We start from the raw sequence: 25,510 nt of genomic DNA, 5'->3' as shown, positions 1-25,510 counted from the left end.
GCACCTCAGACAACACTCTGTGAAGCCCACATCTCATAAGGGAATCGCTGAAGGAAAGAGGACAGCGCTGACGTGTCCCCTGCGTGACAAACACGCCTTCTCGCTCTCCAAAGATAACAACGCTGTGGTTGGACAGTGTCCGATGGTGAGGTCTTAGCCTCTGAGGCCTGTGACCGAGATCTCGTTTGGCAATAAGGTGTCTGTGGACGGGATCGAGTGCAGACGAGGTCGCCTGGGAGCAGGCTGGGCCCTGACCCGACACGAGTGCTGTCCTCGTAAGAAGAGGACATCGTGGACACACAGACGCGGGCCCACGACCACATGAGGACAGAGGCAGAGACCGGAGCGAGGCTGCTACAAGCCAAGGATCACCGGGGCTCCCAGAAGCCGGAAGAGCCAGGGAAGGATCGTCCCCGCTAGAGACTTCGCGGGGAGCTCGGTCCTGCCCAAAGCAGGACTTCAGACCTCCAGCTTCCGGAGCTATGAGGCAGTAGCTTCTGGGTCTTTTAAGCCTCCCTGGTCACACCACCTCGTTCCAGCAGCCCCAGGGACCCACCACGGCCACCGGACCCCACAGTCCCAACCACATCGATGGGCTTCAGGGACACGGTTCTCTTGGATCCCAATCCAGAAAAATGCAAATAAAGCTTTTAGTGACGGGCATCTTAAAAGAGGCCAAGGCAAGACACACTTTCTGGTCAGGTTCCAGACGCTACCACTTTCTGTGTGGTTTCCCTTTGCCTTGTGGCGCCCTCTGAGGCTCCTCCTCAGCCTGGGACTTGTGACAAAACACACCCAACGCGTCAGGGGGCTGCAGGGTCGTCTTCCGCGTCCCCCCCCCCCCATCCGACGCCTGGAGGCCCGGGGCCGCAGGATGAGGCCAGACTTACGGTTCTGGGGGAGGCATGGTGTGTCGGCGAGGCCGCTGGAGGCCTGGTGGTGCCCTGGAAGGAGGACGGGCAGTACCTCTGGCCTGTGTCCGGAGGGGAAGACGAGGCGTAGATGCGATTTTCCAGTCGCTCGGGCTCTTGCTTGTAGGACTCGAGAGGAAAGGTGTGCTGCTTGACCACCTGGGTGGGCGTCGACGGAGAGGACGAGAGGCCGGAAGCTGCGCAGGAGAGCGGAGAGCGCCGTCAGAAGTCTGGCCGAGGCCGAGGAAGGCCGAGAACGCTCTTCCTCAAATGGCAAGGGTCTGCGTTATTAAATTCTGAATGTCGGGGACAAGTCTGTTTGTATCTCTATCTGTTCCTGCATTGCGTCCCCCAAATAGCTGGGTTGAAGTCTTAACACCCAGCGCCCGTGAGGATTTGGAAATAGGGTCTTTGCAGACATCATCGAGTTAAAATGAAGTCACACTGGAGTCGGCCTGGCTCTAACTCAGTGAGACCAGGGTCCTTATAAGAGGAGACATGGACACCTAGACCATCCTCAGAGGAGAAGCCATGTCACACAGAGCGACGTATCTATGGGCCAAGGAGAAAGTCAGAAGCCAGCAGCAGGAAAGGACTTTCCAGAGTCTCAGAGGGAGGACAGCCCGGCTGACACCTTGGCTTCAGACCTCTAACCTCTTAAATGGGAGAGAACAAGCTTGCCTTGTTTTAGTCCACCTGGTGTGAGGTACTTTGTTGTGGCAGCTCTAGAAAACTCATCGAGTCAAGCTATTGGACATTGATTTGAAAAGAAGCAGAATCTGGATTTGGGTCTGGTGTCTCACATCTATGGAAAACTAAGTAAACTTTTTGTTTTAAATTTGGTATTTAACAATTTTAAACCGTGGGACTCAAAGCAAAGATGTCAGTACCAAGGGCTACCTACTTGCTACTCGCTGCTCTGACCCAGACAAGGACGCGTCAGCCTGCAGAGCGGAGCTGCTCTGTCCCGAATTCCAGCCCCCTCCCCACAGTCCGCAGTCCGCAGTCCCCGTGCTCCCTTCTCTGCTCCCGACTTCGCTCCCCAGAGGAACCTCCTACTCCTTGGGAGTCGATTCCACCAACCCTTTCTCCTGACTCCCAGCCCCGTGACCCCTCGTGAGCACATCCCACCCCTACTGCATGAGGTCACCACACGCTATTTAACCCTAAAACCAAATACGGAAGTTGGTAAGTCTCCTGTCCCCCCCACAAAATCCCCCATCTGTCTTTGGGGCGGGGGTTCTGGTTGGCCTTTTGGGTCCCCACAGTGGCCGGTGCTGCCCTGGCGAGTGGAAGGTGCCTAGAAGATGCTCAACACCCAACAGGCGAGGTGAGAGAAGGGAGCCCAGAAGGGTGTGAGGCTCAGACTCCACTGGCATCTTCTCTCCCTCCTGTGCCCCGAGAGTGTGTGGGGGGTGGTGGGAATTCCCCTGGTGGGAATTTGGGATGGAACCAATGAGAGGAGGATGGTCATCTCTAGGGAACCCCCTTTTCCACGAAGCCGTCCCAAGTGGGAAACCCTGGGCTGACCTCTAGGAGGCAGGTCTAGGTGAAAGCAGGAGAGAGAACACTCGATCACCCATGGTTTTGTGGGTCTCAGAACTTAATATAGCAACGGCCTCCAACAGGAAAGCCCCCAACTCTTTTAGAAACAAAAGTTTTCCCTCGAAAGTCTTGAGAAGCAAAGCCCATTTTGAGATGGGGCTTGGGGGTGGGGGAGGAAGGAGAGGGAGGCTCCAGAGCAGGAGATCTGGTGGGTTCCAGCTGCTGGGGGAGGGGGTGCGTCTGGCAGGCAAGGTGACAGAGGAGCTGCCTGTCCCACGTCTGGGCCTGTCCCCAGGGTCACGGCTTCAGTGCTCCCCAGTGTCACAGCTTCAGTGCTCCCCAGTGATGCCCACAGAACGGTGAGGACTGAGGACGACAACCAAGGCTCAGGGGGGCATAGCTGGGCCTTTCAGAGGGTTCTGCTGTGGAGCAGAAGAGGGAAGCCCTTGTCCTACTTTTTTTGTGGGGCCCGGCACCCTGTGGGCCTCAGGTCCCCAGGGGTGGGGGCCCATCCTTCCACGGTTCTCCCAGCGAGAGTCCTCCGCTGGCCCGCTAGCCTGGTTCCTCACAGAGTGGCCCAGAACAAGCTAGTTCTCACGTCATAGGTGAAGAGAGAATTTCATGTTCTGTGCTCCCAACGCTCGCCCCGGCCACTGGACACAGAGGCCCCGTGGGTGCTTCCCGGGGGTAAAAGCTGGAGACTCATCAGACCAGTGAAACAGAGCGGGGTGAGGGGCATTTGGACTCAAAGTTTGGGCCACCAACTGTGTTCTGACAACCTGCGAGAGCCTCTCAGGCGAAGTCCCTGTGGGGGTCTTGGTTCTCCATGTTAAGGCGGACGTACTGTCCAAACACGGGGACAATCCAACCGGCTCCTCCATCCTGCCTGTTCCTCTACTCCCAGACCCAGCTCGGACTCTGGCTCAAAACACACCCCCAGAGTTGTTTTCAGAAGCCGGGACAAGTATGGGCTTCCGTGGAGGCATTCTGGAAACATCTACCAAAACTACAGATGCACGTGCTCCCCGACCCAGCGACCTGCTTCTGGGGTTTCCTCCCGTAGATGTAGCTGCGGCGCTGCTGAAGGGCGAGTGTGTGGGGTCGTTCGTTACCTGGTGCTTTTAAAAGCAGAGACTGGAGATGCAGACACTCACCGACAGGGGAGGGACTAACACGGGGGACTAACACGGGGACGGGGCATCCACGCAGACGGTCATGGCTCCTTGACGGGCACAACAGGCTGCCTCGTTCTCCTTACCTCTGAGACTGCACGGGAAGGGAAAAGGCAAACCCCAGAGCCGCCTGTACTGAACGACCCCACACATGGTGTCAGAAAAGGGTCTGTCCGCACGTGCCGACAGCGTCTCCGGAAGGGTGTGGAAGCAGCGCCTGGAGACGGGAAGAGCTGGCAGGGACAACTGTCATCATCCGCCCTTTCCTATTTTATAGGTTTCACAGCGTGTGATGTCTTAGTGACTCAGAAAACCACGTCCTCCAGCCACTGTTCTGCTTCTGAGCCAGGAGGCTTGCTAATGCCGTATAGACCCACCTCCTGCCTCTTGCCCGATCCCAGCGGCCCTCACCAGCTTCGACGAGGTCTCTCTCGATGGAAGACAGGGCAGGGCCTGGTCTGTCTGTCTCTCTCTCTGAGAGGCTGTCCCGTTTACGACATTCATCAGGAATGATGCCTGTTGCCATCGTGTAAGGGGCATTCACAGCTGGACCTCCGCACAAGCTCTTTGGGTACAGAATGTTCCTTCCCAAGTGTAAATAATTTAAGAGAACATGACTAAGCAGCTGCCCTCAAACGGCTCATCCTCGGTGGGCCGTCCCCACCTGAGTCCTGGAATGGTCCGGACCCACAATATGGAGCGTAAGAAGGCTGGCGCAGGACACTCACAGCCCTGGACCCAAGCTTGCTGAGCTGTCTGGGGTGAGGAGAAGATGAGTGGGCTTCCCGTCTGGTGGGGGTGTGTGTGTGTGTGATAACTGGCCTCTAGAAGAACAGAATGGTTCTCCATGCCTCCAGGAAATCTCTTCTCAGCGAAGTCTTTCCAAGTTCAGAAGATGCCTCTGTCTTTCCACCTGGCCTTCCTGCCTCCTCTCTGCGCCCTTCCCAGGGTTGGTGGTCTCGCTGGGGCGAACAGGATGATGGGGGAGGGAACGGGTAAAGTGAGGAGAGGATTAGCAGTATGTGTGGCTTAAAGTACAGGAGAAGAACCTTCCTAGGACCAAAATTATACCCCCTCTTTTCACTGATACCTGAACCATCTTTAAGACGAGGTAGAGTCTTGGAAGAGCAACATCGTATTTTGCGTAATGCCTCACTGTTCACAAAGAGCTCCTACACCTCTTGCCCCATTCGCTCCCTGAAGCCATGCCCCGGGGCGGGGGGGGGGTGGCTTTACTTTCCCTCTTTGTAGGGGGAGAAACCAGGGACCAGAGAAGCTGCTCATCCCGGTCCTTTAGTGAGTAAATGATCGCAGAGGGCACACCTGTAACCTGTGCTCTGACTCCAAATCCTAAACCCTTTGGCCAGGATCGAACAGGGAGCTTGCCAAGAGAAAGATCATAAAGACTTAAAATGACATTTTGGGCGTGCAAAAATGGGTTTCACAGGCCTGCGGGCGGGAGAGCTTAGAAAGCGCTGGGTGCAGAAGGGAAGTGAGGGGTGGGGGGGGGGGAGGGGACGGGAGGAGAGGGTGTGCTTGGGGCTCTGTGGGCTTCCTCCCAGGGCTGGGCTTCGTCCCAGGGGGTGGGCTTCCTTGCCAGCCAGCAAGAGCAGAGACGTGCTCAATGCAGAGGAGAATTTTACTCACGTTTATGCTGTTTTACTGGGGAAGAGGAGGTATATCTTATGAGAAAAAGCAGGGCAGGTAAGAATGACGTTCCTAAGTCTTTTTCATCTTTTGAGTATCGGTGCTGCAATTCATAAACAAAGAGGCGGACGGGGCAGTGCTGCCCCAATCCCCCATTACTGTGAAATAGACCAATTTATTTCCTAATCACGGGGCCAACTGCCAAACTGCAAAGCTTTCAGGAAGACCAGGGCCCGCTCAGCCAGCTGCCAGGGGCCAAGCGGGCGCGGGCGTGGAGGAGGGGGCACGTTTTGACGGAGCCGCTGAATCCCACCTTTCAGTCTGGTTGGGGAAAGTGGGGCAAAACCAACACCCAGACCCAAACCACCCACAGCCCATGCAGGGAGCATGGGGGATTAAATGCCCGGAACAGTAATGCAGGAGGAACTCGGGGAAGGGGGTAGGAAACCTCGGTAGAGACATCGGGAAAGAGCTGGGCCTGCACTTTGGAAAACAAAACAAATCTGTCCCCCCTCCCCCACCGCCCAGTGAAGGCGACTTTCCGAAGGGCCCAGATATGACTGGGCTGTGGCAATAGTACCCAGAGCAGACAGGTTCCCCCGTTTTGTTCTTCTGAGAAGGCTTTCCCTCCTCCTCCTGCTCCTTAAGGACTTTGTTTAGGGCCGCTGTCGGCCTCTGAGTGTGAACAATGCCTTTGATTCTCCCGGGGCAGCAGCCAGCACAAGTGAATAGGCACAGTGAGTGAACAGAAACGGCTCCTGGCAGCCACACAGGACACCAGGCAAGTGGCTCCAGACACCAGGGAGCCGCGAGCTGGTGACTTCACAGGGCCAGGCCGTCCTGGCATGAGCTACATCTAGAGAGATGGGGGCGGGGGGAGCACAGGGGTGCCCTGGCAGGAAGCGAGCACACACCCACAGAAGGACAGCAGTGTGGTGGGAAAGTGGAGGCCCGGATTTCAGAAGCCTCAAGTTCTAAGCCGAGTTTTACCACTAACTGGCCATGGGCCGGCCCTTGAACAAATCAAACCCTTTCTTGATAAAAATAAAGCGGGTAGACCAGATGGCTGTGTGGTGTGCGCATGATCCCCCTCCCCCTGCCCTATGGCGGCACATGCATACAGTCTGAAATAATAAGAAAAAGGAGGAAATTCATTCTGTTCCTTCTCTTAAACGTCCTTGCTGACCACGGTCTCATGAGAAGAGCAAATACTCAGTTTACACTGGGTGGGAGGTTTGCTTATATGCAGTTTTAAAAACAACTAGTGACTCGTTACAAAGATGAGGGGACTTATCGCTGTTGTTCCTAACTTTGAAGGAATGGTGACGAGGGTCATGGACGTGAGGGGAGAGTGGCACATGCAGGGAGAGGCAGGAGACCCTGCTGCTCAGGAACTGTGCCACAAAGAGGGGCACTTAAAGGGTCAGTAAGCCCCAGCAATATGGGCAGCACGATGGATGTGTACACACATCGGGTCCGGTGTGGTATGAGAAAAAGTCTGTCAGTTTCTCGCTTGCTTAGGAGGGCTTTTCTCCACGAGTAAATTCACTGCTTCAATTTTTAACCTTTTGCCTCTTGGCCTACCCTCTGGCCTGGTTACACTCTGCTCCTCCCTGCACTGGCCCCCTTCATTTTTCGCTCTGAATTACCTGAGGTGGGACTTACCCAAGGTGAGAACTACCTGAGGTAAGACCTACCTGAGGTGAGAACTACCCAAGGTGGAAACTACCTGAGGTGGGAACTACCCGAGGTGGAAACTACCTGAGGTGAGACCTACCCAAGGTGGGAACTACCTGAGGTGAGAACTACCTGAGGTAAGACCTACCCAAGATGAGACCTACCTGAAGTGAGACCTACCCAAGGTGGAAACTACCCGAGGTGAGAACTACCTGAGGTGGGAACTACCAGAGGTAAGACCTACCCAAGGTGACACATACCTGAAGTGAGTCCTACCCAAGGTGGGAACTACCCGAGGTGAGAACTACCTGAGGTGAGAACTACCTGAGGTGAGAACTACCTGAGGAGGAGACCTCAGGAAGGACAGGAAATCCCTTCCCATCTCTTCTCCTTGCATTCCCCCCCACCCCTGAGGAACCTAGGGGAGCTTGGGAGACACCAAAGGCAGTGGTATCTCTGCGTCTAAAGGAATAAGAAGGTTCATTATCAGGATATGTGGGTCAAAACCTGAGACTCTCATGAATCCTTGGCCTCTAGGTCTAAATCTTGATGGTAGGCTTCCAGATTCTTCTTGGTTTTAAGGAACCAATCATGTCTTGTGGCAGCTGGACTTTCTGGGGGGCATGAACTCTACCTGTGGGGTAAAACTAGACTTCTTTGGCCTCAGTGGGCTGGGGCTGCAATGTGTACAAACATAAGCAAACATTCTTATTTGCTAATGGGGAGGGTTTGGCTGACCTTCCCTGGTACGTGTCCAGTCCAGTGATCTGGTTTAAGGCTCTGTGTAGAATATTCCTGAAGCATCCCCATATCTTTATTATTGCACTTTGGACAACTTTCTGCCTTCATCGCCCACGGGAAGGTTTTGCTCAAAACCTTTGGTCTGGGCAGTCCCTGATCTCCAGCTTTACTGAATTAGCCCAACACACTCAGAACAGCTTCTGCGCCACAAGTTGAGATGTTGCCGGACTGAGGTCCTCAAACACAGCTGGGCATAAGGATCACCTGGGAGCTTGGAGAATACATGTTCCCAGGTCTTAAATATTCTGGTTGAGTGGGTCTGAGGTGGAATCTGGGAATCTGGTTTTGCTAAAGTTCCCCAGGTGGTTCAGTGGCCAGACAGACAGGTTTTGAACCATTAACTGAATGCAGATTTTCCATTCTATAAAGAGGAAACTTCTAAAGGAATCTAGGTCCCATTCTACATTGTGGCCATGGAGAACCAAGACTCAGCCTTCTCTCTCATAGCTCCCTTCTCTGAGAAGGTGAATTCCCTTCTTTCTGAGTCCCAAGCCCCCAGCTGGGTCTCTGAGGAAGTCACTCTTCTTGTAGTCGACCACAGTCTCACGCAGATGACCCCCAGGTCATGCCCTCATCCCTGGCCACCAGGTGTTCACGCAGCCACCAGCCAGCTCTCTCTGGGGCCTTTCTCCTTCTCAGCTGGCTGCTTGGAGCCCTTGCTCCAAAATCACTCATCTCCTAAAAGATCCTTTCCTGAGGTCCTTCCCTCCCCACCCTAGCAGGGCCCCTCTCCTAGGGGTAAAGTATCTGGTCTCTTGTCTCAGGATTGGCCTGGATATCTTTATCAACCAATGGCTTTGGCTCTGGCCATACTTGAGCATACTCCCAGTTTATATGTCAGTCTGAGGTAAGATTTTAGGCTGCAAGTTTTGCTTATAGATCCTAAGAATCTGTTCCATAATCTTAAACAGTTGAAATGATTCAAAGCATGCTGGAGACCATCTAGAGTCATTTTGGAATCAAAGCATTATGGTAATTCGGTGGGTGAAAAATTCTTTCTATTAAAAGAACACAAAAGTTCTTTTAGGACATTTTCGAAGGTTCTTATTTTCCTAGAAGGTGTCCAGGAAAAACAAGATTTACAGGGATTTGTATACTGGATAGCATTCTGGACCTAGTTATTAGGTCGCAGGCTTCAGCGTATCGATATCTACAGTGGTAAACTGGAAAAGGAAAGGAAACAAAGACAGGATTAGAGAAGGAAAGGGGAATCTGGCAGGGGCTGATTCTAGATCAGTCCCCACAGGGTGGTCCCAGCCTCTGGTGTCTGCCCCAGCCTCTGGAAGAACTGTGCCCACGTCACACTCACCCCAAGGTCTGAGTTCTGCTTCATGGACCCAAAATGTCAGCCTAGACACCTGACGAGAGCACATGTGCCTTTTGATGTTGAAGCTAAAGGGCAATCCTCAAGGAAAGGAGGAGAAAAAAAAAAAAACAAAACAAAACCCTCGGTTGCTTTGTAAGAGGGAGAGATTCTAGAACAGTCCAAAACGATTGTGAAAAGCGCCTCGTGGAGGATTTGCCAAAGAAGGGGAAATGGCGATGCCAGTCCCTTCTGATGATGATCTTTGTGGAATCACAAAAGCAGCAGGAGTTGATACCGCATAGACTAATTCAACCGAATGTGCCAGAAGCATGATAGTCCCCACCAAAGAATCACAGCCGGGGGTGGGGGGGAATCAGCGGCGGCGAGTGGCCTTAGCAGATCAACATCCCATGACCTCATTTTACAGCGGACGACGTACAGGCCCTCAGAGCGAAGTGTCAGGTCTGCGGGCCACACTAGGTCAGAGGCCGGGCCACGCCCAGCAGTGACGTGGCTCTTCAGATCCCGAGTCTGGTGCTAGAAAGATTCCAGACACTGGCTTCCCCACCACGGAGGGTCCGGGAGGAGACCAGCCGTGCAGGTGAGAGGAAGGCACATGTGTTCACACAGGATGCCGGTGGGAGCTTGGTGTCAGAGGTGGGATGGCGGGACACCAAGGTGACCCCTGCGGTCCACACTGCTGAACTCGGCTCTCATCAGCCTGACCCAGGCTCCCCCTCCAAGGTCCGCCAGCCACCCCCGGAGCTCCTGCGGGCTGCACAGCAGGGAGTGGGTCGTGGGAAGCCATGACCAGCACATACTGCATTTGGGAGAGAAGGAAATGAGAGGACTCTAGGTTCCTTCCTGGGTCAGTACGGCGACCGCCATCTCCTGAGAGACCATAAGGGAAGGACAGTGATTCAGTAAGAGACCCTGGAATTTCATAGTCCAACGGGTACCCAGTGGGCAGGGGACAGACAGTCTGGCACTGGCCACAGTGGGGGCTGGAAGATTTCTGGGCAGGAGCCCCCTGCCCCCACTTGGATGTGCTCCTGCCCTGCTTGGATGTGCTCCCAGGTCAGGACTAGCTTTCTGTGGACATTCAGACAAACCTTTCTAACTTCATTTCTCCAAGATGCCTGCTTGTAACAGTGTCGTTTGGCAAACCAGTCTGGCGAGGCCAGTGCCTAGCACACGCAGGCATCACCACAATAGAAGACAGCAGATCTGGTTGGAGGGCGCGCCTGTGAGCAACTTGGCTGATATGGGACCACAGGGAGGGTCAACACCCCCAGGCTCCAAAAGCTTGCCTCTTGGTGAGAGGTCTCCACTGGGAGAGCTTCTGCTTGGAATACCCCCCGTTCTGACCGGGCCTGCCCCCGGTGCCGGGAACACGGACACACCATTGCTCCCTGTGCTCCGTCTCCAGCCCCTCTCAGAACCCCTAGTCAGCCACCATCCGCTTATTATTCTAGCTACTGGGGGAACTTCCCCAGTCACTGGGAAGGGGTTCCAAAGTGTGTGTGGGTCCCAGGGGCCATATAGAATCTGCGGAAGCTGATAAAGGAGGCACAGATACACAAATTATTCTCTTTTCAAAACAACCTCACGGTGGTTCTAACTCCCCAAAGGCCTGGTTTTAAGAATGTGAATTCCAAGGGGTCTCACAACATTTTCGTAGTTCCTCTTCTGAAAGGGTGGCTAGGCCCCCACCATTTCCACTTCTAGCAGCAGCGGCGTGCCCTCTGCGGGACCCTCACAGGGGCTAAAGCTGGGGAGGGAAACCATCAGTATTGAGAACCAGACCAAGAGAAGCAAGTGAGCACACCTCACCGGGACGCTGGCCCACGGAGGTTCCCGAGGGGAGAACTTCCTACACCTTCCGCAGTTTGGGCTACTTGAATCTAATCAGTACCCCTGATGATTAGCCACTGCACTAGTATTAGCCGCTGCATCAGTACTAGCCACTGCAAGTGATGGGTAACCCTGCGGCTGTGTCTGATGCCCCACCCTGAGGTTTTCTGGGCTGTTTAACCTGACCCTAGGCGGTGCTCCCCAGGCCCCCCGCCTCTATCTGCCCTCTGGACTCAATCCCAGTGACGAGGGGATGTGGGTGATCTAGGAGGTGCTCAGAGCCACTTTCCCCTCCCTGAGATAGGTCTTGGGTGATTTGCAGATGGGCAAGACCCATGATTCTACCAGGCACGAGGGCCTGTGCGCCCTGGGAGCACAAGTTTCCAAACCTCTTCTCCGGAAGCCATGTTCAGCAAAGCAGGAGGAGGCGCCAGAGGCTGGGCGCTGGGGAGACAGTCTGAGTGGCTCGGGCCTGGCCCTCGCTCTCCCGCTGGGGCTCCAGGCAGGCCAGGCAGTGGCTGGCAGCCAGCTGGGGGCATTCCCTTCTCGGGGTGCCGGCTGCAGCTGGCTGCCACGGGACTCCGACCAGGGCTCTCCTGTGGTCTGTTGACTCAACACATCACCTGACACTGCACACCAGGCCCTCTGGGTGTGAGGTGCCAGTGAGTCCGGACGGGAGTGTGTGAGGCCAGGAAGGCCTCAGGCCGGGCCGGCATCCAGGCCGCCTCTGCCACAGCACTGGTTTCTATGGTGCTGGTCTGGGCTCTCCACTCTCCTCACTCACCTCGCGAAGAAAGGGGCTGTAGGCCCTACTGGCTATCTGATCCTGGCGAAGAATGGGTAGATTCCCCGAAAAGGAGGAAGAGGGGAGCAAGGAGAAGGGAAGCAAGCAGGCAGAAGGGAATCAAGCAGCTCATGCTAAAAACACATTTCCTGGCTGTGTCCTTTTACAGGCGATCTAGAACCTTCTGCCCCGGGTTTGCCTCTGCCCTTGACAACGACAACAGCAATCCAGCAATCCTACAGCAGGTCTGGGAGTTGAAGATCAAAGAACTTCTCCTTGTGCTTTCAGTAGAGTGGTAATGAGCCAACCAGAGGGAACTGGGAAGGCACTGGCCTTCTGGGGAGCCCAGATGTCCTCACCTTCCAGTGTCCGACTTACATTAAACACCATCATCCAAGCTCGTTTTATGGGTAGAAGAAGCCAGCCTCCTCTTCGCATGACATCTGGGTTTGGAAGGTCCCTTGACCCCTTCCAGACACCTCATCTACTCCATCAGTCTCTTTGGTAACCAAGCCGCCCCTTTCTCCACGTTTTTACCTAAAGGATTGCATTTCCTGTTCATCGTGGCCAAGCTGCTGAAGGCTGGCCTGGATAAAAGTTACCCTACAGGGGCGCCTGGGTGGCTCAGTGGGTTGGGGCCTCTGTCTTCGGCTCAGGTCGTGATCTCAGGGTCCTGGGATTGAGCCCCGCATCGGGCTCTTTGCTCAGTGGGAAGCCTGCTTCCTCCTCTCTCTCTGCCTGCCTCTCTGCCTACTTGCGATCTGTCAAATAAATAAATAAAATCTTAAAAAAAAAAAGTTACCCTACAAATGGCAGCAACGAGGTGCCATCACTGGGAAGGCAAGTAAGGGGAGGAAGGACAGGGACAGGAGCTCCAGATTCGGTTGTACCCAGTTAGCACACGCTGTGTCCGCTGTTCTCTCTGGTGCTCCCCTCCCTGGGTTTCTAGAATTGGCTCAGGAGAAATGACATGAGAACGCTGTGTTTCAGGGAGCAGATTTTCCCCCTTTTACCTCCTCGTTCACTCCACAGCTTCGGTATCTACTTGCTGGCTAAGCCCGCATTTTGTAAAGCTGGCTTCTATAGATCACTGGTATTTTCTTTCTTTCTTTTTTTTTTGAGAGAGTGTGTACGAGTGAGGGAGGAGCAAAGGGAGAGGGAGAGAGAGAATCTCAAGCAGGCTCCTTGCTCATTGCTGAGGAGCCTGATGTGGGTCTTGATCTCCCAACCCTGAGATCATGACCTGGCCAAAAACAAGAGTCGGATGCCTCACTGACTGAGCTACCCAGGCACCCTGAGATCAATGGCTTCTAGAGTTAACGTATCTCTACTTTTTATGGCATGTTCCAACATTACAAATTATAGTATGCTGTAGTTACTCCTTTACATACCCTGTCTCCTCTGCTAAGCATGACTGGTAGTGAATTTTATTTACCATTGTGCCCTAGCCTCGTACACAAGCCCTACAGAGCACACCTGGGTTCAACAAGAATGCCCAAGCAGCAGAGACCATGAAAAACTAAACGGGTAAGCTGGGTTTCATTAAAATAGAGAACTTAAGCCCTTCAAAAGATACTGTTAGGAAAATGAGAAAAGATAAGTGACAGGGAGAAAATATTGGCAAAACATACCTGTTAAAGGATTTGTATCCAGAATATATAAAGAACTCTCAGGAATCAATGACAAGAGAACAAATGGTTCAATAAAGAAAGGGAACAGAAGATTAAAACAGATAGGTCAGCCAAGAACACATACAGATGACAAGTGCACTGAAAGGTGCCCCGCATCATTGATCATCAGTCATGAGGGCTATGAACCTCACGACAAGAATGTGATATCATCACACCCCTAGGAGACTTGCGAAAATTCTCTCTGAAACTGACAATACAAAGTGCTGGTGGAGATATGGAGGAACAGGAACTCTCATATGTTCAGAATGGTGTGGCCTGTTTGGAAAACCATTGGACAGCTGAACATATATTTACAATACATTCCCACAAAACCACCAGGAAAGGAGTAAAAACTCACATCCATACAAACCAGAATGCAAATGTTTACAGTGGATTTATTCATAGTCGCCCTGAGTTGGAAACAACCCACAAAGTCCTTCAACTGGTGAATGAGTAGACAAGCTGGTACATCTGAAGAACGGAACATTCCACAGTTACAAAAAGGAACGGACCATTGAGATATGCAGCATCATGGATGAATCTCAAAGGCATTTTGCTAAATAAAAGAAGACTGTACACTAGATTTTACCATTTAAATAGAAATTATAGGGAGAAAAACCAAAATTATAGGGAACAGAAAAATTATAGGTTATAAAAATTATAAAGGGGCATGAGTGAATTTTTTGGGTTCCATATCTCGATGGTGGTGGTGACTATACAATTACATATGTTTGTCAAAACTCACAGAACTGTACACTGGAAAATGTGAATTTTACTGTATGTAAGCTCTATGTCAGTAAACCTGACTGTAAAAGTAAAAGACACCTCTAATACAAGTTTGAGGGCAGCTGTCTATGCAGCTTGGGCTAATGGGGGCCAGGTATCATTTTCCCTGGGTCCTGAAAGAGAGATTGGTAGAGCAGGGCTGTGAAGCAGACACAGATGGGGCTGGCATGCTGACATGGGCGGGGCTGGGATGCAGACATGGGGGGGCTGGCATGCTGACATGGGCGGGGCTGGCATGCTGACATGGGCGGGGCTAAGATGCTGACATGGGTGGGGCTGGGATGCTGACATGGGCGGGGCTGGGATGCTGACATGGGTGGGGCTGGGATGCTGACCCATGTAGGGCAGTGATGCAGACACTCACAGGGGCTGCATGTAGACCTGGGTGGAACTGGAATACAGACGCGGGTAGGGCTGGGAGGCAGACACAGGCAGGGCTGGGGTCCAGACATGGGGAAGGCCATGATGCACAGACAGGTAGGGTCATGATGCAGACACAGGTGGGTCTGGGAGGCAGACGCGGGTAAGGCTGGGATGCACACAGGTGTAGGGCCGTGATGCACAGACAGGTAGGGCTGGGATGCATCCTGGTGTGTGGGGCCCTGGTGTGTGACCCAAGACCTGCTCGGTTACATACAGCAGCTAGAATCCCTCCTCCCTCTGACCAGAAGACTGTTTTGGGAGACAGTACACTATGACCACTGCTAAGCAGGGGGAAAGAGTGAGCTCTCGGCACTAGGAGCCCCAGAGCTTGCTGGCCTGTGCCCTTCAGGCCATTGGGAAGGGGAGCAGATGAGGAGCGTTCAAAGGTCAGGCTGGAGGAAGGGAAGAAAGTCCCTGAAGAGTGCGCCAAGAGAAGCAGGCCAAAGTGAGGCCCTGGCAGGTCAAGGCCGTGGGACAGACTCAGGAGGCAGGGAGGGCATGGGGAGGGCATGGGGCTCTCCTTTCCTCCCAGACTCACCCCTCTCCCTGGAAGTCCCCAGGGAGCGAGCCCCCCCATGCAGGCCTAGGAGTTTTCTGCACCAATTGCATCACTGCAGGGACCTTTCCCCATTTTAAAACAGTACGATAAATAAGATTTTGCTTTATTTTTAAAAAACCTATAGGCTAAGTACAGGAATCCAGGAATAGCTGAGAAATGTGTTAGTAAAACTTTCTGAATAAGTTAATTTGTTGGTCAGAACATCTTAGGAAAAAATTTTTAATCATAAAATGCAAAGAACATAACGTTTCCCATCTTTGTTATTCTTAAGTGAACAATTAAGGGGCACAAAGTACATTCACCCCGTTGTGCAGCCATCGGCACCGTCACATCCAGAACTTTTCATCTTCTCAAACTGAAACTCTGACCCCTTTAAACATGTGCCCCGTCCCTGTCCCCCCCAACCCCACACCCACCCTTCTACTTTCTGAGTCTGTGAATCTGACCACTCCGGGGTACTCGTGCACGGGGCCTCACAGAGGATCCGTGCTTCTGTGTCTAACTTACCTCACTCAGCATAATGTCCTCAAGGTTCATCCCTGTCCTAGCCCGTGTCAGGATTTACTCCTTTTCAAGGTTGAATACTGCTCCATTGTATGGCTAGGCACACAGTTCTTTCTTTCTCTCTTTCCTTCCTTCCTTCCTCTCTCCCTTCTCTTTCTTTCTTTAAGATTGATTTATTTATTTTTAGAGAGAGAAAGAGAGGAGGGGGAGGGGGAATCTTAAGAAGACTCCCCTGCTCCCCTCGAATAGGGAGCCCCACATGGGGCTCGATCTCCCAACCCTGAGATCACGACCTGAGCCAAAACCGAGAGGCAGCAGCTTCACCGACCAGCCCCCCAGGCGCCCGTCACGCGGTGCTTTCCTTTAAAGCTCCCTCCAGTCTTGCTATTGCTTCATTTCTCTCGAGAGACGGCAAACCCTCCCGGTGTGCTACTGCCCTCCCCTTCGGCGGCAGGCTTGCCGTGGCTCCCACACCCGGTGGCCCCTCAGCTGGGCTGCGAAAGGCCCCGAACGAGGAGTCAGGAGTGCGATGCCCACGCTGCTCCCAAAGATCCCCCGGAGACGCCCCTACCGTCCCTCCTGGTCAGAATCTCGGTCTAGCTGGGCTGCCCCTTCCCTGCGGGCTCTGCGTGTGTGGGGGATGCCGGGCCACGGTCACGGGGCCCCGCGCGGGTCACTGGGCCCGCAGTGGGAGGGAGTCGGGGAGATGTCAGCCATTCCTTAACTTCCTGCAGCCAAGTTTCCGATGTGCTATCGGAGAAGCCCTGCCAAGGGTAATGTGACATTTCCATGACACCTGGGGAGGCTGCCGGCTGTGACATAACCTGAGGGGGGAGGGTTGGGGGTGTGTCCCCCGGGCAGGGAGCCGGCGGCTGGGCCCAGTCCGATGACTCGGTGTTGTGTAAATGAAAGCAAGTCTCCTGACTGCCCCCGTCTCAGCTGACCCCACGTGACCACCCTCTCACAACGTCGGTCACCCCGGCCCAGGGTTCTCTTCGGCTGCCTTTGCCCCAGCAAGCCGTTCGAGAAAATCCCTATGGTCTCCCTGGGAGGGTGACGCGAATGCCACAGCGTGGGTTACTGGGACGGGTCCCCGGGGACGACAAGCCCCTCCCCGTGGGTGCCTGTGATGGGTCATTCCGTGGGCTCACGGAGCTCACGGGGGGCTCGCAGGGGCCGCAGAGGTTCTGTGAGGGAACACAGCCCCTGCCTCCAGCTCCACCGCTAACCAGAGCAACCCCCGTACGTCCTGGGCCTCAGTTTCGCTTGCAGTGAAATGGACAAATGAAAAGTGAACTCCTGAGGGGCGGCTGGGCGACTTAGTCGGGGAAGCTCAGTCCTGATTTCGGTTCAGGGCACCATCTCAGGGTCGTGAGATCAAGCTCCGCATCGGTGCTTAAGATTCTCCCTCTCCCTCTGCTCCTCCCCACTCTCTCTCTCAAAAAAAAAAAAAGATGAACTCGAGTGGGATACCTCCGCTGGGTCACCAGGCAACTCTGCCCCCAATGTGTGTTAGAAGCCAGTCCCCGTCACAGTGGTCTGCAGAGACGTCATCAGGCTGGGCGCCTGCTTCACCCTTAGCCCGTCGTCAAGGGCAGCCCTGGTCTGCACAGCCTCCCACAGGGCCCACGGGGGGTTTTAGTTGCAGGGAGAAGCCATGGACACTGCATCTTCCAGACTAGGGACGGCGAGAACAGTCTGGGGCCATCTGAGCAGGAGGCAGACCCCCTCTGTGCACGTCCCACCCAGCCTTTCCAGGCTCTGAGGGTGCCGGGCCAGGACCAGGGCCCAGTGGGGTCTGCTGGAGTTTCCTGGTGGTTTGGCCTCACGCCCCAGACCTTCCTTCTATTTTGGCCCCAAATACCTCCTCCCTCCCTTCCCCTCTACCCTTCAGAGGGCGGCTCTGACCTGCCACGGCCGCGGCTAGTGGTACCGTCGTCCCCCTGGGGCCTTCTCATGGCGCGCGTGACCGCCTCAGCATAGGGCTCCGGGCCGGCGTGGGACCTCATCATGGATGCGGCGAAGCAGCTGCTCTGATGACCGGGGACAAGTGGGAAAGCGGGGGGCTTCCGGGGTACAAAGCCAGGCCTCGGCTGCTGTGGCCTTCGGCTCTGCAGGCCCGGGCCTGCCGCCACGCATCACACAGCCCCGAGCGCCGTCATCCCTCCCTTGACTCGAACGGCCCCGGGGAAACCATCACCCCAGTTATGGACGCTTACAGAGGCTCCCCTCAACCTCCCGTCCACCATCAACTTTCAAAAAACGCAGTCTTAGGTTTTAAACAGCCCAGTCTGAAAAGTAGTTCTGAGAGCCCCGCGAGGGTGGGTCTGGGGCCAACATCCCTGTTCTTTCAGGTCAGAATGAAGCCAGCCGGGAGGGCAGGGGGGGAAAGGGAAGCTGAAGGGGCCGGGCAGAGGAGCAAGTCCACGGCTGGGCTCGGGCCGGCCGGTTCCTCCGCGGAGCTCTGGAAGGCTCTGTGCGGTGCCGTGAGCCGCCGAGCCGCGCAGCTCTCTCTTCTCCAGGCTTCTCTCGGGGCCTGGGGTGGCCACCTGCAGGCTGAACCCCTCCCTCTGGCTCCCTGGCCACGGATTCTGAGAGAGAGAGAGAGAGAGATGGGCCCTGCCCTCAGGGAGCTGCTGGACGGGAGACAGGCCATGAGGCAGGGGTCAGTCTGGGTCGGGGAGTCCAGGCACTATGGGAGGTGCGGCCTGTGGGCGGGCGGAGCTGATTGCCAAAGGAGGCCTGGGAACAGCCCGGCGGGAGGATGGCAGCCGGGGGGGCCCAGAGGGGCACATAGGGAACTCCAGGGCCCGAACAAAGTGGGGGTTTGGCTGTGGAAGCCCAGGTAGGCCTGTGGAGGGCCTTGACCTCAGGTGGCTTTGCTCCAAGACAACAGCTAGGACTGCAGTCGGGAAGGCCGTTGCCCAGGGCCCGCCATCACGCTTCACGCCAGTGCAGAGTACAGAATGGGCCGAGGGAGCCCCTCTGAAAGGGGCTGCTTCGGCTACCTGTGGAGAAGCGCCAGGACCCTGGAGCCCATATCCAAGAAGATGGATGCAGGAGGGAGGGCCCTGCCAGACGTCGGGGTCAAGGGAGGAGGGAAGCCCCAGGTTTCTGGGACAGCTGGGTGGTCAATGGTGCCGCCATGATGTGCTCCCCAAGGACAGTGTGACCTGAGCCCACGGTGGGCAGGAGCTGAGGCCGACACGGCCAGTGAGGACCGGACCCAGTGGAGGGGGGTGGGTAGGCGGGGCCAGGGCAGGTGCGGGGAAGAGAACTGATGGGTCAGAAACGGAGCCACGAAAGTGGCCCCGCCCACCACATTTGCACCTCTTGACCCAGAGGTTCGAGAGCACCAGGATGGAGAAGGCTGAGAGAAACCCACACCAGTCTGTTGCTGAGCTCTTGTCTCTGAGGACACTTGGGAGGGATTCCACAGTCCCAGAAGGAGAATGGGCACCATGAACACTGGCCTCAACCGCTTGCACGCCTGGGAAGAAAAGGGTGCCTGCAGACACCCGGAGCATGGCCCTCCGGCCCGCCGAGGCAGGTCGAGACGCAGCGAGGGTCCCCATGAAGCCCCCGCGGGAGGTCCGGGCACGCTCCTGTGTACACAGTTGCTGAGCTTGAACTGGCAGAGTTTCAGCGAGCAAAGGAAATAACCTGCGAGTCAGCAGCCCTTCCAGAAAATCTGGGCAGTGTCCCTAATGCCCCGGGGAAGTGTCAGGTCACCCCATCTCTGGGCTCCACCCGCCTCCCTCTGCACACCACGTTGTCTCTTGGCCACAGTCGGGAAAGCTAACCTATGTCGTAGCAAGTGACTCTTGAGTAACCAAATGAATAATTATACTGAACGCACGGCAGCCATCAGTACTCTGCGGGGGGGGGTCCTGGCTGCTGACTCCTGAGGATCCCCTTCGAAGGCCACCCTCCCCGCCCCGGGGGGTGAGGCTGCTCCTGGCTGAGTCCCAAGAGGCCTCAGGGAGATGCCGCCCTGCTGGCCGGAGGTCTCGGGCCCCTGCTGGGGAAGAGGAGCTGGGGAGACCAGCGGCACCCCAGACTCCCCGGGGCTGGGAGGGGGAAGCCCTTCTCTTCAACCTTTAGATAAAGGAGGACCCCGTCCTGCTGCCGGTGTTTATTTTTGGTTAAGAAATGGCGACGGGGCCTTTCCGAGCATTTTTGCTTTGAAGAAATCAGTTAATCAGTGAAGCAATGGGTGCTTCCTGGGCACCCGTGGCAGACTGACACGTGCGGAGGCGTACAAAGAAGGCACGAGCCACGGATCCTGTGCTCGGGGCGATGGAACCGGGCCCAGAGACAGGAAGAAATGTACGAGCCCATTAAGCTGCAAGGAAGCATGTGACTGAGCGTGCATCGGTCCTCTCCGGGAAAGGAAGAGGAGTTCATAAGCACGTCCAAGTATGCTAAGATAAGGGCCTGGTACACAGCAGGGCAAAGGGATGTCGACATGGGGTGGGGGCTGATCTTGGAAGAGGCTGGTCTTTGAGAATGATTCGAATCAAGGAAGTTGGAGGAGAAAGGGTTAGGAAAGGAAGAGGGTGGCGGAAGGGAAAGGGGCTGGTGCCAGTCAGTTAAGTTTTGACTTGACCGAGGAGCATCGTCCCTTGCCGGACTGGCATGACCACAGCCCCCCGGCCCCACCCCCAGAGCCTGGGGTTCAGTAGCTGGGGTGGACCCCGGGACTCTACATTTCTGAGAAGTTCCTAAGTTCCTGGGTGGCGAGCTGGCTGGACACCGGTGCTCTGAGAGCCTAGTGTTCCAAGGGCTTCCTTGGGTTCTGGGGGAGCTGAGGACGCTCCACCCCCAGGGAACACAGGACAGCAGCTTCCCCTGCATGGCCAGGCCACGGTTCCTTACTCTCCACACCCGTTCCCTCCATTCAGGGAAAGTCTGGCTCTGTCCACAGCCTCAGATGGTCCTTAGCTCCTGTCCTGCCCATGTGGAGAGGAAACACCTCTGCAGAACCCAGACCACCTCCCTGGGACCTCTGAGCAGGATCTTTCGGGGTCCCCCTGGTGTTCTGTGCTGACAAAGCCACGAAGGATTAGAGCAGCCTTACTGTGCCAGTGAGGTCACAAAATGCATGTAGGCCCCATCAGAGTCCCCTCCTCCCTCCCAGGCCTCAGGGGCCGCCACCTGGAGAAGCCTCACAGGACCAAGCAGGTGACACCAGCTTGGAGCCGTCACTGGGCTAAGGGTGGCACGAAAAGAGAAATGCCGAATGACCCTACTTCTCTCTCCACAGTCTGCCACTGTGGTGCTTTGTCCCCAGTGCCTGGGACTAATTCATGTGGGTTCACTGTCCTTATTCCTGCTGTCCCCCCAGAGCCACACCAGCAGCTACCACGGATGGAGGAGATACAACCATCTTTGCAGAAGGTTCCGTTGGACAGTGTTGTTTTACGGCACGCCTTTATGAGAAAGAAGCATAGGAGAACAGTTTGGTTTTCAGAAAAAGTCAACGTTTGTTGGGTCGGCCCAATCCCGTCTTCCATATTGTCCACGTCCTTTGTCCCAGTCCTTCCAGAGGGAGGGGGCCCGTCATTGTCAAGGGGGAAACCAGGGGCTCTTAGTGGCTCTCCTCCCTGACATGAGAAAGTAGACATTGACATTTAGGCCCACTTTTCCTAGATGCTGACCACAGATGGTGAGGGCGGATGGCCACACCGAGCCTGAGAACCCAAGCCCCAGAACAAGCCCGTCCAGCAAGCTCGCTGGGGGTGCTCCCATCGGCCTACCCGCCTTATCTTTTACGTGGATTTGTCTGCTCTCGTCTGCTTGACGTGCCTGTTCGACACTCACGTGTTCATAATTTATTCCTTGGGATGGAGGCCTTTTAAGCCCAAGAATCCCAAGAGAAAATGTTCTCAGGAGAGCGAACAGGGTCAAATTATTGAACGATAAGACGGTAGCATGAATGGGTCATCACGTGAAGGCCTCCCAGGACAACGAAGGTGATGGAGGGGGTGGGGTGCTGGATGGTGGGAAGGACGGGGAGGACCGGAGTCCCGGGAGGCGCCCGAGTCCATGACAGTAGGAAAGCCCACAAGGCCGACGTGGAACGGCCAACGTGCCTCTAGCTGTTCCTACACATCCTCTCACCACTCGCCTCTCCCTGGACCCATTTCCTCTCTTTGGCCAATCCCTTCAGCCCAGCACACACACCACACACGCACAGAGGACAGGGAAGCCTGGCAGAAGGACATCCACCTGCCCCTGCCCTCCTCCCAGGCTCCCACACTGTCTGTTGCCGAAAATGGCTCATGTCTCTTTCATGCCATCGGATGGTCTTTGTCTTTCTCATCAGTGAGAGCCAGGGACAAAGACGAAAGAATTAAGACCAGCCCCTCTCCGCCATACGAATACTGCTCTGCAAAGAGACTGCAGGTTCTCTAAGCCAGAAGATCTGCTTGCGGACCTCCTCCGGCTGTCCTCCTAGTGTGTTTCCAGCTGACTTTACCAGTGGACGAATAAGTCTGTGTCGCTAGCCGCCGTACGTTCTGCGGAGTGGGGCAGCCCTCTCTGATCTCCGCCTGAGTTCTGGGGGTGCTCTTGGGTTTGTAGTACTGACGAGAGGAACTCAGCTTGTCTCCTCCTGCACCTTCTGGTGGCCTGTGTTTGCAAAAATGTTTTATCGGAGCATTGCGTAAAAGTGCACAGAGCAGGAGTGGGCACTTGATGAACGTGCACAGAGTGGACGCGGCTGAGTGACCAGCTCTCCGACGCCAGGAGGACAAGCTTGCTTCCGCCGCCCTCTAACCACCTCCTGAGACAGCCATGGGCATGACTCTAACGTCTGGTTTTGCCTGTTCTCGTAGGTTCCACAGATGGAACCAGACAGTGTGGACGCCTCCACACCAGGCTTCTCCTGCTCCCATGGTCTGTGAGGTTCATTCTATGTGCTGCCCGTCACTGACCGCTTACTCACATGACCGCAGAACATTCTGTGGTGTGAACCGACGGCCGCGTATGTCTACCATCTCTGGCTGCCTGGCCCCTGGGTGGCTCCTCCATCCTGACGGGCGCCGCCAACCAAATGTACTGTCCACACACTCACCAGGGTGTGCGCACGCTTTCTTTGGGGGTGCTGCTTGCTTTGCTTTGAGCTGGTCATTCAGAGCAAGTATGTTTTAGGAGAGGAGGGGGCGGCCCCAATGCTGGGCTGGGTCTAAGGAACCTCATCTGATGGAAGCCACGCCCCCAACCCGTCCGCGCTGCACCGGAACCACCAAGGCTTAGGGGCCACGCGCATTCCTGCTCAGGGAGGCACAGCAGGAAGAAGGCTGGGGGACCAGAGTTTAGACCCTTCTGCCCAAGCCCCAAACCTGTGATTTAGGGGACACAGCATGTCCCAGAATGCTAGCATCCAACAGCCCAACCCTGGCAGGCTTGGTCACAGGAAACCAAGAGACCTGAGCTGAGCTAGGTTTCCTGGAGTATCAGGTGCTACCTCCTGTCAGACATGTCCCTAGATGTGCTGGCCAAGTGCCAACCCCATGACTGACGAACAGCAGGCTCATGAGAAATTCTCAGTGTTTCAGTAAAAGGTAAATGCAGTCTGAAGGTCCTTGCCTCGAACAGAGGCACTCGTATCGGACGGGCACGACAAATGCGCCACCAACAGCTGCTTCGGAAACCCCTGGTCTCCGTGTTGGCTGAGGATGTCAGTTTCCTGGCCATTCCTGCCCATAAGAGAAAAGCCCACTTCCTTTTGAGCAACACCGAGAATATAGGATTAGGGGCTGGGTTCTCTTTTCTCAATCCGACTGTAACACACACATACACACACACACGAATTGGAATTGAACCCTGCCGGGAGAGTTGGTTGGAGACCACTAAGCCCCAAACAGGGAAACCCCAGCCAGCTGAACACAGGGCCAGCAACTGGCTGCCAACACCCTTCCCTCCCGCGAAGCTGGCCTTGGGACCGTCAGGTACGGTTCCTGCCACAGATGCTGAACACAGGGCCAGCAACTGGCTGCCAACACCCTTCCCTCCCGCGAAGCTGGCCTTGGGACCGTCAGGTACGGTTCCTGCCACAGATGCGCGGAGCGTGTGACAGATGCTCCTTGGGGACACAGGCAGAGGAGGGGATGTGTCTGCCCACGCGGCTACTTGATAAGACTCTGTGAACCACACAACATTGTTCTGTGGCTTTCTGTGCCATGCTATCATTGGGTGAGGCAGGGTCACTAGACCCAGGAAGGACTTGAGGACAGGTGTCTGGGAAGGCTACACTCAGTCGATCTGAAAGGCAGACTTGGAAGCCACATGTCCCTGTCAGGCCAGCTCCTGATATGTTTGTTCCCTTATGTAAGGGCACAGCGGATGTGGCCATATCTGGCCAACGGAGTCCCAGTAAGGGAAACAGAGACGTATCTCTGAGACAGAAGAGGTGTCAGTGTTCACAAGGACCTGGAGAGAAAATCATTCTCTTTGTTCAAAAGATCAGCTCCCTAAGCTCCTGGCTTTACCATCCAAAGTCCTGGTGCATTTCCATTCCTCTGCCTAAGGGCCCAGGCTCTAGGATCCCCAGCCAAAGTTAAAGCAAGAGCCATGGATCTGCCTTTCTCCTGCTGGCTTCATGCCCTTGGGAGCCTCAGGGACAGGACTGGCCTCAAAGTGGCCCTTCTTGGCCAACGGCATTTTACCTATTGCCTTTTGACTTGACATAACCACACAGCCCCCAGGAGCGGTGGTGTGGAGGGCAGGGCTTCAAGCCTGGGGCCCGTATCCCTGGGTCCCACTTCTCAGGGTGCAGAATGACACTCTGCCTCGTGTAGTGTAAGGCAGGGACGGCAAGCGAAGGCATCCTTCCTTGGAGTGAAAGGTCACATACCGACTGCTCGTACAGCTGCAGTCTGACCCAGAGCGGCAGACCCTCATCCCGGGGAAAACCAGCCTGAAGGGGTTTGCACTGGCTTCAAACTCACCAGGACTTATCAGAGGCCCCATTTCTCGAAGCTGAATCAGGCCCTCCCCAGTGCTGATCCCTTGTTTGACAACCCTGGGGACATGACCAACAGAGACTACAAACCACCGTGAGTTCCCCGGGTTGCCAGCAGGGCCGGCCAGGGACAGGCCGTGACTCCTTAGTCTCTCTGGCAATCAAGCCCTAGGCCACTGTCCCTACTGTAACCACAGCTATAACAGCAGGCTTACGAAGCCACGGGGGGGCCTGACTCAGTAGGAGTCCTTGGGGACCGTGTGGCACATTTGCTCTGGCCACAGACTGCCACCTGGGCTCCTGGAACCAGAGCCTCAGCCACAGCATATGAGAAGCAGAAATCCGGAGGGGCCCAGGGGACACCGGAGGGAGCCTGTCTGCGGGACGCCCAGCCATTCACGGGGACAGTGCCAAGTCATAAAAGAAGGCTAATTATAGTCAGTGCTGTCTTTTGTTGCCTGGGAAGGCAGGGGTGCATGGGGAATATTCTAGAAAGATGCCACTGGAATGGAATCCTTGAAGGGTAAATTTCTGTTCTTTCAAAGACTCACTGATGAGAACGCGAGTTCCCCAGCCCTCTTATGAAGTGGTTCTTCCGTACGAGGCATTATTTGGGGGTGATTTACAAATTACATGTGATACCCCAGGAGGGAGGCTGTGGGGTCCACGACAGGTGAGGAAACGGAGGCCCAGGGAGATCATGTGACTTGCCCGGGGATGCATAGCCCGCGGGGGTCAGAGCTGCAGTCACCCCTGCAGTCTGGCCCCAGAGTGCAGGCTCCCAGCCCCCAGCAGCGCCCGTCTCTGGGCCTGCAGTGCCAACGGACAAGCCGAGCTTCATGTGTAGACGGACGTGACTGGCTAGCAGTGGGGGGCCAGAGTCACACCCCTCACTCACTGGGA

At 55.4% G+C, this 25,510-nt stretch overlaps 1 protein-coding gene across 6 annotated transcripts in view; it reads right to left on the bottom strand.

The window, feature by feature from the left end:
• PRKAG2 (protein kinase AMP-activated non-catalytic subunit gamma 2) overlaps positions 1-25,510 on the bottom strand; it is a 245,239-nt gene that overhangs the window by 90,010 nt on the left and 129,719 nt on the right. For all 6 annotated transcript variants that reach the window (XM_082693440.1, XM_082693434.1, XM_082693437.1 and 3 more), the window contains exon 4: positions 891-1,108. Coding sequence is in view for 4 of the 6 variants with exons in the window: in XM_082693434.1 (XP_082549560.1) it covers positions 891-1,108 (218 nt within the window). In the remaining 2 variants the exon portion in view is untranslated. The remainder of the gene's footprint in view (positions 1-890; positions 1,109-25,510) is intronic.

Source organism: Mustela nivalis (genome assembly GCF_964662115.1).
Source record: "Mustela nivalis genome assembly, chromosome: 12".
NCBI classification, from domain to species: domain Eukaryota; kingdom Metazoa; phylum Chordata; class Mammalia; order Carnivora; family Mustelidae; genus Mustela; species Mustela nivalis.
This window is presented reverse-complemented; position numbering and strand designations above follow the sequence as displayed.